Source organism: Manacus candei, unplaced genomic scaffold (genome assembly GCF_025592945.1).
Source record: "Manacus candei isolate 608988 ecotype Guabito, Panama unplaced genomic scaffold, ASM2559294v1 h1tg000010l, whole genome shotgun sequence".
In the NCBI taxonomy this organism is placed as follows: domain Eukaryota; kingdom Metazoa; phylum Chordata; class Aves; order Passeriformes; family Pipridae; genus Manacus; species Manacus candei.
In genome coordinates this window covers 2,579,745-2,600,691 of record NW_026138058.1, presented here as the reverse complement: position 1 = coordinate 2,600,691, position 20,947 = coordinate 2,579,745, and the positions used below count along the sequence as shown (strand labels likewise).

The 20,947-nt window shown below is 38.9% G+C and overlaps 1 protein-coding gene and 1 long non-coding RNA gene across 3 annotated transcripts in view; one reads left to right on the top strand and one right to left on the bottom strand.

Moving 5' to 3' along the window:
• Positions 1-10,028: 10,028 nt before the first annotated feature.
• LOC127466500 (contactin-associated protein-like 4) overlaps positions 10,029-20,947 on the top strand; it is a 203,774-nt gene continuing 192,855 nt past the window's right edge. For both annotated transcript variants that reach the window (XM_051777322.1, XM_051777321.1), the window contains exon 1: positions 10,029-10,422. In XM_051777322.1, coding sequence (XP_051633282.1) covers positions 10,326-10,422 — 97 coding nt within the window. In that variant the 5' untranslated portion in view covers positions 10,029-10,325. The remainder of the gene's footprint in view (positions 10,423-20,947) is intronic.
• The window catches only part of LOC127466531 (uncharacterized), a 550,827-nt gene continuing 544,587 nt past the window's right edge, over positions 14,708-20,947 (bottom strand). Inside the window, exon 3 of the long non-coding RNA XR_007902770.1 lies at positions 14,708-14,837. This is a non-coding gene — a long non-coding RNA (uncharacterized LOC127466531). The remainder of the gene's footprint in view (positions 14,838-20,947) is intronic.

Sequence of the window (20,947 nt, the reverse complement as noted above, 5' to 3'; positions counted from 1 at the left end):
GGAAAGCATAAAGGTGATTTCAGGACTAGTGGGTGGCTCTGCAATTTTGGGATGCAACACCTGACTCATTAGTCTGTGATACTTTTCCTTTTGATCTTACCTTAAATGGCTCAGACTTGCTCAGGAAAGCTCTGCCAACAACGAATATTCAAAAGCCTGTATCAGACTAGTGCCAAAATTTTTGGTCTAATACTTCCTCTCTTATTAAAGATGACTGAAATTTTCAGTTAACAAGTTTCCAAAGGCTGAAAAATTACATTTGAAGCCAATATCAAGATGAAGTTAGTTATTTTCAATTAGTCAAAATACCAAGAATCTAGCAAGAATTCTTAACATCAAATAGTACTAATAATTAAATGTAATACATGGTGACAGAAATAAAATCATAGGCACCTCTTCTGAAGATGTTAATCTACATTAAAAGGTTATGCTTTCAAAGTCTCAGCTTTCTGGTTTCATCAAACTTCCATGGATACCTTTGTGACTGAGACTGAAACACTGGACGTATAGTCCTGTGCACAGATATAAGAAAGACCATTTTTATTGGTTTTGTTGTTTGCAAGTATTCTGAAGTTTGGAAACTTAAATCATGTGAGGTAAAAATTAATACATTCTTGAAATATCACTTAATGGGGAATTTTGGAACCAGGTCCATATAAAGGTATCATGAATTATCAACTAGCTCTATTCTATCTGCACATTAATTGCAAAGAGAGTAAGTATTATTCATATGGAGTTATAAATCAGTGAGAGCTCATTAGTCTGTCTCAATATAAAGTCCCAGGTTTTAACTATCCCTATTTCCCATATAGTTTATATAAGAAATAAAAAGCTTAGCATCATTTGCATTCAGAAAGTGTGTGATGAAGTTGCACTCTAAAATACAGCAAAGCCAGTTGAATACTTAATTTGTTTCTTCCCTATTATTAAAGCACAGAAAAGCAAAAGAACAACTATAAAACATATTGAACATGACATATATGAGATTAATGTCTGATCATGTACAACATACAAATGAATAAGCAGATCTGTCAGTGTACAACCGTGGTTATAATTTTATTCAGTCTTCTGTTTTCATTTTTTTACTCAGGACTTTATAAAAGTAAAAAGCACTGTCCTTTTTTATCAGATACTGAACGTACACATAAGTCAGATGCTGACTTCACCCTGTTCTACGTGTTAAAAGTTTTTAAAGAGGTTTCAGAAGAGAGAAAAGAAATTTCCAGGTGAAGAAATATAGATGGCTTTCACTGTGTTGCTGTTTCTATATATTACAAAAACAGGACTGGGGACTAAAGAGAGTATAGGAGTATAGGACCTCTTTCTGTTCACTTTAATTGAAGTAGGTTTTGCAGAAGGCAGTGACAGACATACTCTGCAGAGCCTCTCTAGTGATGTAAAGTTAGGAGTAAATAGGAGTAAATCTGAAATTGTTACCTTTTTCCTGTATTTCTTTTCTTCTCTAATGTGTACTCCTGAAATTATGATAAATAGGACTAAAATTTTACCTGACTTGTAGGATTCTCTTACATTTCTTTCCAGCATCAAAAAATTAATGTTTACACTTAGCAGTCTGTCTGTTATTTGCTTATGTTCTTCTATATGTCCATAAAATCTAAATTTCCTAACTGTCTTTAGTTTTTAACTGCACTAGAAGTATTGCTGATATTAGCAGGGCCATGCATAGCTCAATCAAGGTTATATTACAGACAAATCATTCTCTTCTATGGGAAAGGCACAGAGAAAGATCAATATTAAACCTTGATTTGTGGAAAACCCAGGGCATTATCTACTGTTTCAGGAGGGATAAATGGCAAAATGGAAAGCCTAAAGAACATAAGCTTCCCTGTAATTGCATCAAGTGTGGGGATCTGAAGAGAATCTTGATTCCTATTGCAAAGATACAAATGTCTGGCTTCTGCAGCACTCCTTTCAAGACATCCACCCCTCTGCAGTGAGTAAGGTTTAGTGGATGGTCTGCTGCTGTACTCCTGGTTGAGTGTTAGTACTTGCTTTAAAACACACCAGTGTTTGGGCTCAGAACTTAGTGCTGCTTTAAGCAAACTGCAGTGGTAGCATAGCATGAGCTATTTATATTTAAAGTAAGTCCTGCCTTCAGAATGAGGAGAAAGATGAGCGTGCAGAGGCTAAACAGTGAGCACAGGAACAAACAAGGCAGTGTTACATGACACTGTGTATTAAAACGACTGGTTACTGACTTTGTCTGTTTTGCTAATCTTGAGGGAAAAGTCTTGCTGACAGTAAGTGGAAAAAGCATGGAGTAATATCTGGGAAAAGCTGGTAGGCACTTCTGATTCATTAGCATCTTGTCTGTCATCCCAGGACTTTGAGATGCTCCATCTCATGAGATTTCCCTAGAGATCAAATATAGAAAAACATAATTCCCAAGAATTTCTCATCCTCAGACAAGAGCTGGTCTGGGTTCTTAATGCAATATTCAGCAAAAGTGGCAGCCTAAATGAGTGAGTGAATTTGTCCAGTCATGTCTGTAATAATAAAAAAAATACAAGAAGATTTTTTTTTCTTTTTAGTTTTCTATAAAAGAGAATCACACGAGACAATTGCTCATTTTACATTCAGAATGAAACAGCCTTTGCAAGAGCTCGATTGTTCCTTGATATGGATGGGGAGAACTCCTCGTGTGGTTACTAATCTTCCTGTCACTGCTCATATCCCAAATGTCTCTCCCTTTCAGTATCTGCTTTCACAATGAAAAAAGAAGACTACCTACCTGAAACAAACCTCCAAAGCAATCCTGCTCCTTGAAGTGATCATGATCATATTTACCAGCTAGGCATTGGTATATTAAGAGTTGCTCACAGTATCATGTGATGTTTATATTACTAAACTATATATGAGTAAATCTACATATTCAGGCTGGATACTCTTGCACATAATCCCCACAGGCATTTAACAAAGGAAAGGGAACTAAGAACAAACAAAGTGATTTTCGATTTTCCCTTTTCCCAATGCCTGCAAAATAAAACCTAAAGAAAAATAAAATAAAAAAAACCCCAACAAAACCACAAAAAAACCCAAACAAAAACCAACAAAACAAACACACAAAAAAACCAAAAACAAAAAAAGGAATGAAATTATTTCCCTGCAGAGAATTGTATGTATGTTTCAACACATTGAACAATGTCAACAACAGTTAACCTGCAGTATGTAGAGTCTGACCCTGGTTTGTAAAAGGCAGTCCAGATCAATGAAACATTGGCTATTTGCAGCTCACCCTTACTGCTGACGATGCAGGTGAGACCTGCCCACTCTGTGTAGAGACAGTCACATTTTTGAAAAAGCTGAGTCCCACATTTTTGACCTTGTTCAACTTGCAGAAGCCTGTTTGCTGCCTTTCTTCTTTCATATTATCTCTCTGTTACACATGGCTTCAACAAAACACCAGGTTTGTATCCCAATTCTGTCATCAAATGAACAATTTCACACAAATTAAGATAGAGAAGACACATTACATGCCTTTTTCTCCTAACATCGTGGAAATCAGGCTTGTGTAAGTTGTATAACAACTGAACGCTTGTCTGCTTTCCACTGAATTGATAGATTTTGAACATGAAATAATTACATAAAATTAAAGTCTCATAGTGCTGAATTTTTTTCAAACAGTCAAAAAAAATTTTACATAAACAACTCACTCAAGTTTACCTTCCTAATATTGCTGCTTCAAGGTGAGTATATTCCTACTTCAAGAAGAGTTGTCATTTGCATAGAGAAACAAACCCAGGCTCATTATGGAATCATAGTTTCATGGCTCTTGCTTTCTTGGCAATGAAATCTAAGCTTGATATACAAAACCTGGCAATACCTTCTTAAAGAGGTAAATACAGACCTGAGTTACATTTTTCATACACTGAGTAGACAGACACAAGATAGCTCCGGGCTGGGTGCTTTGTAGTCTTATTTGCATGTGTCTTTGTAGGCATATCCTTGGGCATGGTGATGGGAAGCAGCTTCACACTGACCTTCAGGTGCCTGAAATCTCCAGATTTCAGCCAGGCAGCTTCCTGGATGATACCCAGAGAATGTTAGTTGTGAGTGAGAATTGCACCAACCCAAACACCTAGCAAGCAACAACCTAAGTCAGTCTCCATGAAGCACTAAAGTATGGGAATAATCTTAATGGTCTATTCCTGTTTGAAGGAACCTACATCACACTGAATTCAATCTTTGCAAGATTTAATTGTCTCCTTTGGCAAATGAGGCAAGAGTTATTCCATTATGCGAAAAGATTTGCAGAACACCTGATGTTTGGAGTCACAATCCAGGGTGTGGATCATGGCTTCTTGGCTCTTTTCTACCCCTGGAGATTTTCAAATCCATATTTCTAAACACCAGCACAACAGTACAGAAACAGGGACAGGGATTCTCTGGGTCATTTCTTCTCAGACCCATTGACTCTCACTCCATTCCCAACTCATATACCTTGCTGGTTCATGTTATCTTTTTTTTTGTGTGTGTCTGTGTGTGTGTGCATGGCTCAAGCACACTGAAAGCTTATATTCAGCTCACAGCTGGCTGATTCACCTAGGATTGTGTGCTTCCAGCTAAAGAACTAACTTACAGCTGGTGTCACCAATATTAGCCTTAGATAAAGCACAGTCTTGCATATTTTATTACTGAATATTTTTTAACTTTAATTTTATCTGTGTGATCCTGTTGGCCTTTCCTACACTGACTGTATTTTCCTAAACATCTTCCAAATCATAAGCCCCACAGGCTTGTTCCTTCTATTTGCACAGCAGCCATAAATTAATACATTAAGTAAGGCTTGTACTTAAATTATATATTTTTTCACCTTCCATTACTGTCTCCCCTTATTCATTGCACATATGCTTTGCTATACTCCATCATTTTTACATTATCACAGAAACATCATAACTATACCACAGTCATATGCATCCACTGTCAAGAATCTGTATTTCTTTCCTTTAAGAAGGAAACAGATATCAAAAAGAGCTACCAGTTTAGTGTACTATGATCTGCCTTTGCTAAATCCATGTTGTATTTTACAACTTCAGTCCACTTTCAATTTCTATGTCTTTAAGGTGGGGGTCAGCCCCTTCTCCCAGATAATAAGTGATAGGATAAGAGGAAACAACCTCAAGTTGTGCCAGGGAAGGGCTAGACTGGATATTAGGAAAATTTTTGTCACTCCAATGGTGGTCAAGCATTGGAACTGCCTTCCAAAGGGAAATGATGGATTGACCATCCCTGGAATTTTTCAGAGGATGTGTGGACATGGCACTTGTGGATATGATATAAGGATAAAGATGTTAATGGTTGGACTCAATGATTTTAGAGGTCTTTTCCAGCCTTAATGATTCTGTGATTCTATGCATTAATTCATTTTCCAGTGCCCTGTATTGAGATTGTGGTTTCCTGTGTTGGGAGCCACAATACACAGAATGTTTACTAAGGAAAACAATAAAACTCTTAACAGTGAAATGAGAAGATTCACGAGGGCTGAGAGGAATTTTCTTTACAAAACCTCAAAAAAAAAAGTTTTCCCCAGGATTTTCATGGGCATCCTTTCAGGTGAAAAACCCGAATGGTCAGAGAGCAGCAGCAGATAAACTGCACAACCACACATCTTGTTCCAACCTCTAAACCCAGATTTACAACAGTGTTGAAGGCATGAATTTTTCTGTAGCTGCGTAGAGCCATATCTGCTCTGGTTTTTTCCCTCCGTCTCATGTGTCTCGTCTGAGAAAAAAAAAGGTTTAAAATCCCTAGTGAAGTCATATGTAGCTACAATAAATGGTAAAATGAGCCATACACAGATGGCTTCCACTCCCTCTCCTTTTAACAATAAACCCTGGATGGAAATTTGCAGCTCTGCAATAAGAAGGTAAACTGTACTATCTTGACCTCAGCGAAAAAAACCAAAACAAAAACCAAAGCAAAAAAAAAAAAAAACAAACAAAACCAAAACAAAGGAAAGAAAACCAAACCAAACAAAACAAACCAACAAATAAAAAAACCCCAACCCCAAAAACTAACCAAAAAACCCCAGAGAACCAAAAAACACTGTTAAGACCAGTAGTTACACTATGTTGTTTTTCCTGTTACAGAGATCTGTGATTAAAAAAAAACAACTGTGTAGCAGTATTAGGTGGATATGAATTTTATTTTGTTTTTTAAAAAAAGGCTTTAAAATCTTCACAAGTATCATTATTAGTGTACCTGGCACTATGTATGTGGCTCTGTTAATTTATTTTTTATTTATATTTGTGCATTCCTGCTCTCTGCAGTCCTCTGCAGACAATTACAGCAGTGTTTTTCTTCAGGGTTGCTCACAGTGTTGGGAAGCAGATTTTACATGATCCTGAAAGAGTTCGGTTTGCATTAAAAAGACACATTCTCCAGCTGCGTTATATGACTTCGATACTGTAAAGAGAAACCTGTAATACCAATAAAACTGCAGCAGGTGGCAGTGGAAGGAGGGTTATCCGGGGCCATGAGGCAGAGGAGGGGACCAAAGAAACTAACAGGGAAAGAACAGGAAGGTTTAAAAGGTTTCCCTCTTTCTAAGTCCCCTGAAATAACGACCCAGTGTCACAGCTGCTTGGATAGGAAGTGTTGGCTTGATGGTGCTGAGCTAGTCAGAGGTTAGGTGCAGAAGGTAGTAAGGGAATAGCTAATTTCTAATTTGGTTGATGGCTTCTGAGGACTTTGTGGGAAGGAGAAATTTAGTGGGAAGGATTAAAGTCAATATTTTCAGTCAGCCGGTATGGATGCTGTTGACTTTGCATACTTCTATTTTTGTGCTTTGCAAGCAAATATTCAATTATGACTTTTGCTTTCATCAAATAATGTGTAGTGAATAACGATGATACACTGAAAACAGTTGTTCTCTTGTAAAGCTAACTTTCTACCAGAGGCAAAAGAAAGTGCATTCCTAGCTCATAGATTATAACTGTCTTTTGTCTTTATCTTCTTTTTGAATTGGTTTACAATTAAAAAGCAGATCACAGTAGTACCAGGAATATGGTTAGCATGAATTTAAAATTGTTCTTTATATACGAAAAGTCACAGTGAGAATAATTTTGAGGAGGAACAATTTCTAGTAGTTTTAGTCTGCTAAGAAAAAGGTTGGCAATACCCAAATCAAATGAATGAAGTTTTGTACAACTAAACTTTTCAGGTGTTTCAGCTGTGAGGATTGATTTATAACACAACATAGTTGTTGTTCTGGGGAACTTGTAGTCTTTCTAAATAATACATATATGAAGACCTACTGGGAAAAATCCTTTATCAAATCAAATGGACAAAATGTTACAATTCAAATACAAATAAAATTAATAGGCTTTTTGGCATGCAGGGGAAATTTCAAAAGCAAGATATGAGAAGGAAAACAAAGCACTGCAAGAGTGAGGGATACAAAAAAATAACAATTGGCAAAGAGGCTTGTAAAAATGGGAAAGGCTTGTCCATGCTCCTCCACAAAGAGGAGTCCAGAAGTTGGTGACAAACCTGGACACTGTATGGAAGAGAAATGGGAAATGAGATGCTGGAATAGAGAGATAAGATTATGTGAGCAAAAACGTTTAAGATTATGTGAGCAAAAACATTTCATAGATGCAGGAGGGAGATATGATGCAAAAGCAGAGATGAGGTTGCAATATTCTGGGTGAGTCAGGCTATGCTAGTTTATGACCTTTCCAGATACTACAAATTCATCCTTGGATAAATTAGATTATTATCTTGATATTCCAGATATGGACTGTATAGACTTCTGTAATTCTCTCTGTTTAAAAAGCAACATATATACACACTTCAGCATATTATTTAGTTCTAAGACTGGCTTTTCCATAACTAAAAATGTACATTATACCCATGTATATATTTGCATGCAATTCAGCCAAAAAACACCCCCCAAAACCCTATGACCTTTCTTTGTTAGATGTTCCATTTTGGTGACTGCAAGCTATTTTATAAGACAAATATTTACCCACAAGGGCACTGGCCTTTTTACTGAATTTGCATTGCATTACCAGAATAATAATTCTTCCTAATTCAAAGCCCTGGGGATCTTGGAGCTAATCCTAAAGAACATCATTACATTGAAAGTCCTTGCCGAGATTTTATGTGATATTTGTCCTATTTTTAAGCATGAAATTTTGTCTAGCTGCAGAGTCAAGGACCATCTCATGGGATATTCTTTAGAGATGGGATGCAGCACAACGAACATTTTTATGCTCACATTAATTTAGTTGGAAGGTCAATATTAACTCAAGGAACTAGGTAACAAAGAAATCCAACTTATGGCCAAGTGACTCTATGGTTGTACTAAAATCTGGAAACAGCATTTGGAATTTAAAGGATGATTTAGGAGAGCTAGAAGGCGGGTTATGATCCACATAATTTTTAATACAGTTTCTCCATGCATTTTTATTCAAATAGAAGTTGACATGGAGAAGTGGAAGACTGGCTGCATAATAGATTATTAACTTCCCCTGAAATTTTCTGCCTAGTATAAAAGTTTAGAAATAGGCGTTTTTTATCTTAATCATGCTGATTTGCTGTTTTTAAAAGAGTTTAACAAAAATCTGCATTAATCACCTTTCAAAATACTTTTTAGTATTTTTATTTTAGTTGTTTTTGCTGAGCCTTGGATACATTTTTGTAACACTTAACTTAGTCCAGCTGAGGTTGCATGAAACCAAAACACATCTTACTCTTCCTTCTGTGGTTGAATAAGAGCATTCTTCAAGGGCCAAGGAAGATGGTTTAAATAAACAACTAAAGTTCAGAAGCTTCTGGAGCTTAATTAGCATTTCATCTCTATCCCACAGTTATTCATGACACCAAACAGTTCTACATGTCAACCTGCAGAAAATTCCATAGACTCTGAAAAATGCAAGAGAGACCCTCAGCAACATGATGTCTACTGTCTGACTCACGGATACCAGTGTCCTTTTGGATGGAAAACCCTGTTTGTGTATTGGGGCTGCTGGACAGTTCACATGAAGTGGTAAGACAAAGTCTGAACTACTGGGCTGCATCTAGAATTGCTAAGTCTGCTGTTTATGCACTCACAGTAACTAAGTGTGTCTTTTTTTGTACATTGCCATAGCAAATTGTTCCAAAATATAGGCAGTCCATACAGTGTAAGCACTGCAGAAAGAGCAGTGATGGAGACATTGATGTGGCCCTTTAATGCAGCCTTTGCCTTCATTAGTCTTAAGTTTGCTAATAGACAGTTCGTTTCTCATATTTGAGAAATAACTTTTCTGCAGTTAACGTAGTCATTTAGCTTGTTTTGCAAAAATAATTAAAAAAACCCCAACAACAATGAAACAAAACCCGACCAATCAACCAAAAACCAACCAACCAACCAAACAAACAAACGCACACACTTTTAGGATATAGTTTAAATACAATGATTTAAAGTTCTTCTGAAGCTCTTTCCCAAATGAAGCTGTTTCCCAGTAGAACCCAAAGAGAAATATCAGGACGGTTTAAAAACAGCTCCTGCTCTGTGAAAGTATGGAAAGCAAAATGCTGTAAGTGGTTGTTTGGGGGTTAAAGTATTTTGGGAAAGCTAGGTGCGATCATATGTTTATATTATAGGTACTCCTATAAGCTGAGAATGTAGTTCTTTAATGACGGTATTAGCAGTAGTAAAGCCCAACAGGGACACTGACGGTGCCTTCCCCTGAGGGGCAGCAGATCAGTCAGTCCTGCGCTCACTTCGCAAGTGAAGGCAGGCTGCTCGTTTCAGTCGCAGGCTCAGGTTCTCCACTACAGGCAAAAACGCTTTCCTCCTCCTCCTCCGAGAGAGAGAGAGAGCACAACTTGTGACGCTTTTGCGGCTGAAAGTGTAAAAAAAAAAAAAAAAATCCGGCTGCGAGATAAGCGGGAGGAGGAAGGGCAGCAGGCACAGCGGATGCTCCCGCCGCCCCCCAGCAGCAGGGGAAGGGCAGGGGCCGGGGGGCAGCGCTGCCTCATTGTCTGGAGCCCCGCGATTCCCGGCTGCCTCCGCCAGGGGTGTGCAGCTCCCGCCGTGTGCCGGAGCCGGGCAGCGCAGCCCGAGCGCTCCCCTGGCACACCGGGGGAGAGGTTTTCTGGCTGCCGCTCCCCGGGGACCGCCGGTGCGGAGGGGAGGCAGGTCCGGAGGTGTTGCGTGCGTGTGCGGGGGGATGCGGAGCGCGTCGGGCTGAGGTTGTTCCGGCCCCTGGGAAGCGCTGCGAGAAGAGGCAGAGAGAGGCAGCGGGAAGAGGCAGGAGCAGCACTGAAGTACAGAGCAGCTGTTTCCGAATACTCTGATTCTTTTGGGTACCTCAATGAACGTGAACATGGATTCTGTCACTGAAATCTTCTTGAAGCTGCTGTTTCTCCTGTCTGTTCATCACCGGCACATGGCACTGGCAGGGAATAAATGTGAGTATTGCATATGATTTAAAACTCAATACGGAGTGTTTTGAAAACTTCTGGGGTATTTTATTTGCATTAAGAGTAAATATTATTTTTGAGACAGGTGTTTATGCTCTGAAATCATGACAGCAGGCTGACAGCCTGAAAATGTTCGAAAATCCTTCTATAGATTTTTGTCATGAGTCTATGTACAGAATATTGTTTATAAAGCTTACAGTGTAAGAGTGTCTGAAAGCAGCATTTTACTGAGGGATGCGTGTTCAGCCCCATTTTCATTTTTGTTTTCTAAGTGCAGCATTTTCCGAGGAATTGTGTCTTACATGGAAATTACTGGCAGACTTCTATTGTGTAGTGTTTCAGCTTGGTTTTTAGCAATTGAAAATTTTGAAAGCTGGTATCCGCATCTTCTGAATTAAGCTGTCACTCAACTTTAATGGCAATCATAGTGCAGTTCAAAAGCAGTAGAAATACAACAAGGAAAAATGTGGACAGCAAGAGTTTAAGGTCTCTGCATTCATCATTTAGGGAGTATTGTTCATGCATGAATAAAGAGGAGAATGCTAACTGTTCCAGCAGAAAGTTGTTGTTTTTTTTTTTTTTTTAAGTGAGTTAGCCAGTAGGGTGGTATCACAAAATAAAGATAGTGGTTACAGTTTTAAAGGCAGTCTACTCCCTAGGAGGCAAATTATATATGTATCTGAAAATGCCTGCTTTCAGTGCTAAATTAGATTAATTATCTTTAAATTAAAAAAAAAAGAAAATTAAAAACTTACTTACTAAGCAACTAATTTTCAGGGCTTTTATAGTTCAATAATAGATCTCAGTTATTCTTGTTCCATTTGATTCAGGTTGAACAATCTGAAGGATTTCATTTTGTGTTCTGTGGTAGTACAGTAGCCTAAATGCCAAATGCTCATAACCTGAACATGTTTTCTGCCCTTCCTGTTAAGGCACTGGTTGTGCATCACAGGAATGGGGAGGGCAGGAGCAATGCTTCTGTGGGAAGAAAGTGCATTCCAAAGCAAGGAGGAATGTTCAGGAATAACCTTACAGCCCAGTGGCAAGAGATAGCTCCCTGGAAACATTTGAGCAATGGCAGAGAAGTTTGGAGTGCTCCATGGATCTCTAGCCTAGGGTTTTGCATATGGATGGTTTGTAAACTAAACATGCTCCCATGAGCCAGACACTCACATTGCAGCACCAAAATGATCTTGTGCTGTCATTCAGTAATGATATCTCATTTGATACTCAAGAGCATAGTGTAGCCCTAAACATGAATACTAAGTTCCTCTTGTTAAACACTCTGCTGCAATCCAGTCACAGCTTTAATTCTCTTCATCATTCTGCATTGTACGGTTTATGAATACATCCATTTTCACAAGACCATGATAATTGAATTGCACATTAATAGCATTTGGCACTATGCACAAAACTAAATCAGTTGCTTATGGGGAGGCATATTAAAACCATTGCAAAAAAAGAGTTGCATCACACAGCAGAGCTGTAAAGCACTAGAGGTCACTCTTACAATTTAGGAAGCAAGGTTTGAGGAAGAGGCTGAAGCTTTCCAAAGCAGCATTCTGAAGGATAAAACAAATCAAGTATGAAATACATCTGCTACTGGCTTTCTCAACACGTGTCAAAAACAGGCCAAAATCAATTCCAGTATCAAATGGTTGAATTGAATGGACAGATTTTTTTTCACATATATACTAATATTTAGAAATGTATAGTATTTTCATTTAGGAATAAGTCCTAGCTCCTATGACAAAACATTCATCTGATCTGAATATATAAGAACTCTCACCCATGCTACAGGCAAGGAAACTTATTGTGGGAAGAATAAATTAAATTATTTAAATTAAGGACTGAGTGTTATCATATGAAGAGAACTTGGCCAGTCTAATGTATATTATTCATTTTCAATATCTAATCTGGGGAAAAAAAGATCCCCTTATATATATTATTTTTGAAGTGAACATTTCTGTAGAAGAGTTAGATTATTTTGGAAGTGACAGTTTCCATCTCAAGTATCACGGTATAAAATTTGCCAGTGTGTTAGGATTTATAAAACTACCTCAGGAGAAAAAGTTTCTCATAATTACTGATTCCAGTAGATCCATACTGGAGCCATTATCTACCCATTTGAACTTATTTTACTCCTTTCTTCTTGAGATGTTAAACAGGAATTGAAATCCTTCTCAATAGGTGGTTTTACTATTGGCATTAGGGCATTTAAACATGTTTACCAAAAGAGGTAAAGCTTCATTTCCTTGCATGAATTCTGATGGCTAGATTGTCCAGTAGGCTGCCAACCATCAAAGAAAATAGAAAATAGGGTTTTTAAGTTTTCCTCTATATTAATCTGTTTCTTTTCTTTTAATTTTATGGGTCTTTCTGTAGTCTCAGATCCTGAACACCTAAGTTTTTTCTTTGTCCTTCAGGCCAGCTGCCAGTAAGAAAAGACCAAAGTAAAGACCTTTACACTTCACCTTGAAATGTCAATGCTAGTGTTACGAGGTCCGTTGTATAAAGAACATTTCTTGGATCAAAAACTTACGTGTTCGGAATTATTCTTGTCTTAAAAGAACCACGGTGTTCCTCTTTTGAGTAAAATGATTTTGAATTTCTTAAGTTGTCTGGAGGTAGCAGACCCTGTCGTCTAGAACATGCAAGTTAATTTCTAGGGTCTTATTTTTGGGTTTGTTTGCTTGCCTTGAAAATTAACAGTGACACTTCCAACCAAAAGAGGCAATAATTGGTGCTGAAAACTCAAATATTTTAGAAGTTTTACAGTAGTGCTGCTTAGTGGTTTCCTATGCTTTCTTCCTCCCAAAGAATTCCACTTCCAAAGCAGTTGAAAGAAGTTTGAAGTGCACTAAGTGTATAAGGTCAAGTGTGAGTTTTAAATGAAGTATTAAAGCAAGTACTGCTGTAAGTTTTTTTTCCACTGGAGCTATGAAACATTTTTATTTTATTGGGAACTGGCTCTACAGTTGTAAATCAGCAAGTTACTAAATCATCCCTTGAAAACCTGCCAGAAATTGGTACTCCAATAGGTGCAGTATTTTTTTTAAAAACTCTCTAAAACTGAAGTGTTGCACAAAATGTAATTAAACCCTCTATACACATCAACTCAACTGTGACCAAAAATTATTAAGGTTAATTTTGACAGTGAATGGAAATAAAGAGAACAAATTAGGGACTTTCCATGCAAATTCTCACCTCTTCATACCTTCTTTGTGTTAAAACTCTCCAGTTTCACAGAAACTTTTATTAATTCACATTTTGATATATGTACTATGATAATCACAATTTTTATAAATGTGTGTTTATTTTTATTTCTACTACGACTACAATTGATATTATTTTTAAATGTCAGGGATTTCTTGCTAATGCTAGAATAGAGTACCTCTCTAAAGCTGACAGTGAATGACTATTAATGAAGGTTTTCAGATAGAGGACTGAAAAATACATATATTGATTATACTATGAGATGCAAGTCACTGTACATGTAATATCCCTAGGGAAGGGTTTACTTGCTACAAGGAAAATACTGTATCTTGATTTAGAAATTAATATCATTTTGATGTTAATCATGGGTACCAAACAGTTCCGTAGACTAACTGGCAACTTTATGGAATTGCATTAAAAATATACTAAAGTGTTGTTTATCAAAACCAATTTAATTTAAGATGTTGTTCTTTTACCATTAGTTCTTGATTGATGTGAACTGTAGGGAACGAGAAAGTAGACATTTCTTCAATTTTATTTTAGCTTCATTAATATTTATCTTCTGTTTATTATTATCTATCTCTACTATGAGATAGCAATGGAGACCTCATCAGAGATCAGGCCATCCCTGGGCAATTATTTCCATGAATAAAACATTACAGACATTTCTAGTATATTTGGCATGTTTTTAGTACAGTAACATCAAAAGCTTGTATCAACATCAAATCTAAACTAACACGAAGAGAAAAAACTACCAAAAATATTTTTTTCAGTCTTTCAAGGCTTAGAATTCACAGAAAGGCCTTGGGTTGATTACACTGAGTATAATCAACAATTTACATCCCATTGCTCTAGGCTTTCAAATTCCCATGAACACACTTGTCCCTGAGCTCAGGATGGATAGAGGAAACTTCATCATGACTGAAGGAGAGTGACAGACAAATAATGACACCTCAAAGTAGGACAGACTCAACCATAGGAATAAAATGCAGTACATTATATGTAAAATATGCCGTAAGTGCTATTAATAACATTTGCTTCATATGTTAGAATCATAGAGTCATAGAATCATAGAACCAGCTGGGTTGGAAGGGACCTCCGAGATCATCAAGTCCAACCCTTGATCCAACCCCGCTGTGGTTCCCAGCCCATGGCACTGATGCCACATCCAGTCTGTCCTTAAACACCTCCAGGGATGGAGAATCCACCCCTTCCCTGGGCAGCCCATTCCAATGCCTGATCACCCTCTCTGGAAAGAAATTCTTCCTAATCTCCAACCTAAACCTCCCCTGGCACAGCTGCAGACCCAGCCCTCTTGTCTTACTGAGAGTTGCCTGGGAAAAGAGACCAACCCCCCCCTGGCTCCCCCCTCCTGTCAGGGAGTTGCAGAGAGTGAGGAGGTCTCCCCTGAGCCTCCTCTTCTCCAGGCTGAGCCCCCCCAGCTCCCTCAGCCTCTCCTCACAGCACTTGTGCTCCAGTCCCTTCCCCAGCCTTGTTGCTCTCCTCTGGACCTGCTCCAGCCCCTCCATGTCCTTCCTGAGCTGAGGGCCCAGAACTGGACACAGCACTCCAGGGGTGGCCTCACCAGTGCTGAGTCCAGGGCAAGAATCACTTCCTTGGCCCTGTTGGCCACCCTGTTCCTGGTCCAGGCCAGGATCCATTGGCCTTCTTGTCCCCCTGGGCACACTCTGGCTCCTGTTCAGCTCCCTGTCCATCCCCACTCCCAGCTCCCTTCCTGCCTGGCTGCTCTCCAGCCACTCTGGCCCAGCCCGTGGGGCTGCCGGGGGTTGTTGTGGCCAAAGGGCAGGACCCGGCCCTTGGCCTGCTTGAACCTCATCCCCTTGGAATCAGCCCATGGATCCAGCCTGGCCAGGTCCCTCTGCAGAGCCCTCCTGCCTTCCAGCTGATCCACACTCCCCCCCAGCTTGGTGTCATCTGCAAATTTGCTGCTGATGGACTCAATCCCCTCATCCAGATCATCAGTAAAGATATTAAACAGAACTGGGCCCAACACTGATCCCTGGGGACACCACTGGTGACCAGATCCCAACTGGATGCAGCTCCATCCCCACCACTCTCTGGGCCCGGCCCTCCAGCCAGTTCCTCACCCAGCACAGAGTGTTCCTGTCCAAGCTGTGGGCTGCCAGCTTCTTCAGGAGTATGCTGTAAGATGTACTGTATTTTAGTTAGACACCAGTCAGAAGTTCCAGATGAAAGAACTTCTTCACATTTTCAGTCATGACCATTCTGCTTTCTTTCTTATGTAATAAGTAGATGTAAGCAGACATCTATATTCATTCACAAGAAAGACAACGTTTAGCTAAGCTGACATATCCAATTGCCTACATCTCTCAAAATCATGCATGCTTCTCTTTGTTGTATATGTGCTCAAGTTTAGTATTTTTTCTGAATATTTCTTCGTTGCAGTAGGAAAAAAATAACCAAACAAATAGTTTGTCACACATTTAGAGGACTGTTGGTGTTTAACCCCAGGCATCAATCAAGCACTGAGCAGCCAGTCACTCCCCAAACAGCAGGACCGGGGAGAGAATTGGAAGGGTGAGAGCTAGACAACTCGTGAGTTGAGAAGAGTTGGACTTGATGATCCTTGTGAGTCCCTTCCAACTCAGAATATTCTGGGATTCTGTGAATAGGAAGAGCAAAAGCTTTGCACGCAAGCAAAGCAAAACAAGGAATCCACTCATTGCTTTCCATGGGCAGGCAGGTGTTCAGCCATCTCTGGGAGAGCAGGACCCCATCACACCTGATGGTGATTTGGGAAGGCAAAAACCATTACTCCAAATGTCCCCACCTTCCTCTGTCTTCCCCCAGGTTTATATTATTTATTATTATTACTAAACATGATGTCACATGGTCTGGAATACCCCTTTGGTCAGATTGGGTCACCTGTCCTGGCTGGGTCTCCTCCCATCTGCCCATGCACCCCTAGTCTCCTGGAAGCACCAAAAGCAGAAAAATCCTTGGCTCTGTGTAAGCCCTGCTGAGCAATAACAAAACCATCTCTGTATAAACCCTGTGTTCAATACAAATCTAAAACATAGCCACTGTGATGAAAATTAACTCTACCCCAGCTCAACTCAGCACAGTATCTCGTGTGACATGCTTGCTAGTATTCTCTCTACTGATTCAACTTCTGAAAGAACTTCAATCACCACAATCTCATAGCTTCTAAGAAGTTTTGCTGAGAAAAAAATGGGTCAAATATCTCCCCCATCCCTTCTCAATCCTGCTGCCTCCCCACTCTAAACAAGCAAATCAAAGAACACTTCAATACTGAAGAAGCATTAGGTCTTTCAAATATTTCTTTTCTTTTCTCCCCAAATACACCTGTGCTTTGGTGCCACTTGTAGTTCTGAGAGTTTAGGATGCAGCATCACGCAGGATTGGAGCTCTGTTTTGTGGGAATATTGGAACTGCTCCTCAGTACCTTAATATGCTTATTCCATGGTAGTGGCTCTCAGCTAACATGGTGAAAACAAGAGGTGGAAGCTGGGAGGTCCATCACTAATTCAAAGGGCTCTCCTTTCTAGAACAATCCAGGCAATTTTTTAAGAATGGTAAAGAAATAACAAGTACAAGAATAGTCATGTCTGTCAGTGACTCCAGAAGTACAGATTAGCTTTATCTAAGATGTTTCTGAAGTGAAAAGTCACAAGTTGCTTTTCCCTCTGGGTTTTCAGTTCTTTTATGAAGAGGAAGGGAAAAGCAGAAAGATAGTTATAACATTGATTGTTATAGGTTTCTCTACAGTTGCTTGTATTTTGTGCTGTTAAATGTTTTGGTAGGTTGATCTGGTAGTTCTTGAATATAGAATCTCCTTGTAAGTTATAACTTGTAATTTTGGCAGTCAGGGTCTATGCATGACTTCTAAACTAAAAATTGAAGAAGAGATTTATGCGTCTCAGTAAACTATATATTATATAAATGTCATTATAATAAAAGCTGCCTCTCTAAATTTGAGAAATAACATAAAACATAGAGGAGACACAACATGCTGTCAAGACAAAAATGTTTTGCTTTATTTTTTTTTGTAAAAAAAAATGCAGCTCTCATGCTAGGGTTCAACTAACTGAAGTAAACTGAAATTTTAACTGCAGTGTTTTGTATCTATGTATTTAATCATTCTTACTCATATGTCCTGTGTTTGTATATATATATATATATATATATGTATGTTTATATATACTATATATATATGGTATATATACCATTGGAGATGCACGCTTTTCAATGGAGTATTCTATAGGTTGTCTTTCATCAATTGAAGCCTATGGCAGTAATCTCAAATTAAATCTATGAAGCACAGAGGAGGATTGGTGTCCAATTATTCTGCTTTTCAGAGGAAATTTTTAAGTGCTTACTACAAACTGGTGTACTATTTTTGGTAGGCAGAATGTTGTGTGGACTTGGAGGTAACAATTATAATGTTTATATTTTACTTAATGAGCATTTTCAGTGCAATAATTCGAAAAGTGATTGAAATCCTGGAAACCTCATTTTAAGTAGATTAAAATTAGCAGCAACAGAGTTATTGTTTAAATATCATACCCACTTAATAGAGGAGTGAAGAAAACTAGGGTTTTAAATCTCAAAGGATAGAGAAAAAATATGGCTAGGAGTTCTCTCCCACCGGGTAATGGGTTTAATAACTTTTTTATTAAATCTGTCTTGTTATTGGGCTGTGCTCAGGAATAAGTTATTGCTTGTTCCTTGCTGTTACTGTGCTTGTTTGTTTCTATAAAATTCTTTTATCAATTTAAATATTTACATATGTGGTCTTGGGGGAAAAGTAGGTTAGAAACAGCATGTTGGAATATTTGAATTCATTGCTTAATATCATACTTTTTTTTCCAGCCAATAGCTGAAGAAGATCTTGCTCTTTTTCAGATGTTTCTCTGTGCACTTTAAAATCTAAGTAGAAAGTGTTTTTTAAAACCTAAATTATTTCTAAAAATATGATTTTATTAATATTTCTTCCAAATTACATTTAAAATTTGCTACCAAAAATCTCCATCAGTATCTGCTTGACCTGTTCAGCATTATTGTGAAGATACACCTTTAAAGAAAATTCTAAATAACAACAACAACAACAACAAAAAATCTCTCATAAAGTATGCAGTTAAACAGGGTACAAAAAGTATTATTACTCAGACGCCATATAACCTATAAACCTCACCAGGAGAGAAAACAGAACAAGTTCATTTTAAGGAAGGGCTAGGGCAGAGGTTTGAACAAGACAGCAAAAGACCTTCAGAGGGCAACAGGCCTTTTATTAAAGTGATGCTGTAGATGAGGGCTTTCAGTCACTGAAGGCCCACACCAAGACCTTAAACCATCTTGTCCAGGAGCTGCTTTATGCTGATGACGCCGCCCTTGTTGCCCACACAGAAGCAGCTCTGCAGTGTTTGACATCCTGCTTTGCTGAGCTGCTGAGCTCTTTGGGCTGGAAGTCAGCTTAAAGAAGACAGAAGTTCTCCATCAACCTGCACCTCAGCAAGTCCCCCATCATCCCCACATCACCATTGGCAATCAGAGCTCAAATCAGTCCAGCAGTTTAATTCCCTAGGCAGCCTCATCTTCTCGGATGGTGAGATTGATGGAGAGACAGACAACAGGTTAGCAAAGGCATACAGTGCCTTCAGAGAGCTTCATAAAAGAGTTTGGTGAAATAAACACCTGAAGAAAAGTTCCAAGGTCAGTGTTTACAGAGCCATAGTGCTGTCTACTCTCTCATATGGATCTGAATCCTGGGTCATCTACAGCCACCACCTGCGACTCCTGGAACGCTTCCATCAACGCTGCCTCCGAACAATCCTAAACATCCCCTGGTCAGATTATGTGACCAATCCATCTGTTCTAGAACAGGCAGCAGTCCCAAGCATTGAGGCCATGTTGCTGAGAACACAGCTGTGCTGGGCAGGGCACGTCTCCAGGATGAAGGACCAACCACCCCCTCCCTAAGATCCTGCTTTATGGTGAACTTGCCACCGGCTGCTGCAAGAGAGGAGCCCCAAAGAGGAGATACAAGGACTGCCTGAAACAACATCTCAGCCTTGGCCATATTGATCATCATAACTGGTCTGCTCTGGCCTCCAATGGGGAGGTCTGGAGACACCCCATCTCTAACGCTGCTGATGCCTTTGAGAAGGCAGCAGGATCACCCTGGAGGAGAAAAGACAACGCAGAAAGAATCGTGTCTTGCAGAATTTCCCACCTAAGGAGTCTTTCTGCTGTGCCTTTTGCAACTGGACGTGTCTGTCTCGTATTGGCCTTTTTAGCCACCAGCACACTTGTAACAAAAGTGGTTAGAGCCCTTCCCAAATATTCGTTCGCGAAGCCTGGCCGTGATTGAGATGTGGATGAACTGAGTTGCATACAGGGAGCCTGAAACACTTTACTTTAATTCCCCTGCATTATTCCACTGTATCCTCAGTTACACTAGACTGAATATGCTCAACATGGATATTCTGTAATTATCTGAAAGTTTTGAGGGGAGGGGAAAAGTTTTTTTTTTCCTTTAGGATTATGAAGTATGGTAGAGATCATGTGATGTTTGTAGCTATGAAATATTAATAAGAGAACGCTAATTTGAAGCTGAAAGAAATTTGGAATTGGAAATAATTACATAGGAGCAGAAAAAGGGAGATTTTTACTGCTTCATTTATTAGCAAATATGACTTACTTTTGAGATGCATAATTAACTCTGATGTCTTCTGCAGAGACAGGAAAATCGAGATTTATCTGTCTAAAATTAAAAATATGAAACTTGAATATTTTCTTCTGAGCTATCTAAGTCCTTTTTTAATCATATGAAAGAAAAAAATTATCTTATACAAAGAAGTCATGCAGAAGATGGAAGGAAGAAATCACATGCAAAGACGCATTACAGTGTTGAAGTGCCATTTGTCTCATTGTTGATTATGACTGAGTCTAAATAACTAAGACTTCTGTAGGCTTTGTAGAAATTAAAACTAGATTAGATGGGTTCCAGTTCCATCAGAATATCCTACTCTAAATAAGTATTAGAGAAAAGTACTGAAGACTGTACTGACTGTCCTGCTCAGTGGTCACCAGCTATGCCCAATGCATTCCTGTTTGCTGATAAGGCTCCCAGAGTCTCCTTTCTCTGTGTTTAGCTAAGCAGGTTCTCCTTGACTTCCCACGGGTTATGGCTGCTCCTATTGCTAATCTCAACAAAAAAATATAGGGATTAAGTGAGGAGCTGGAAATACTCTACCAGTGAGAGTGTCTTTCACTCCTGAAAGCATGAAATAAG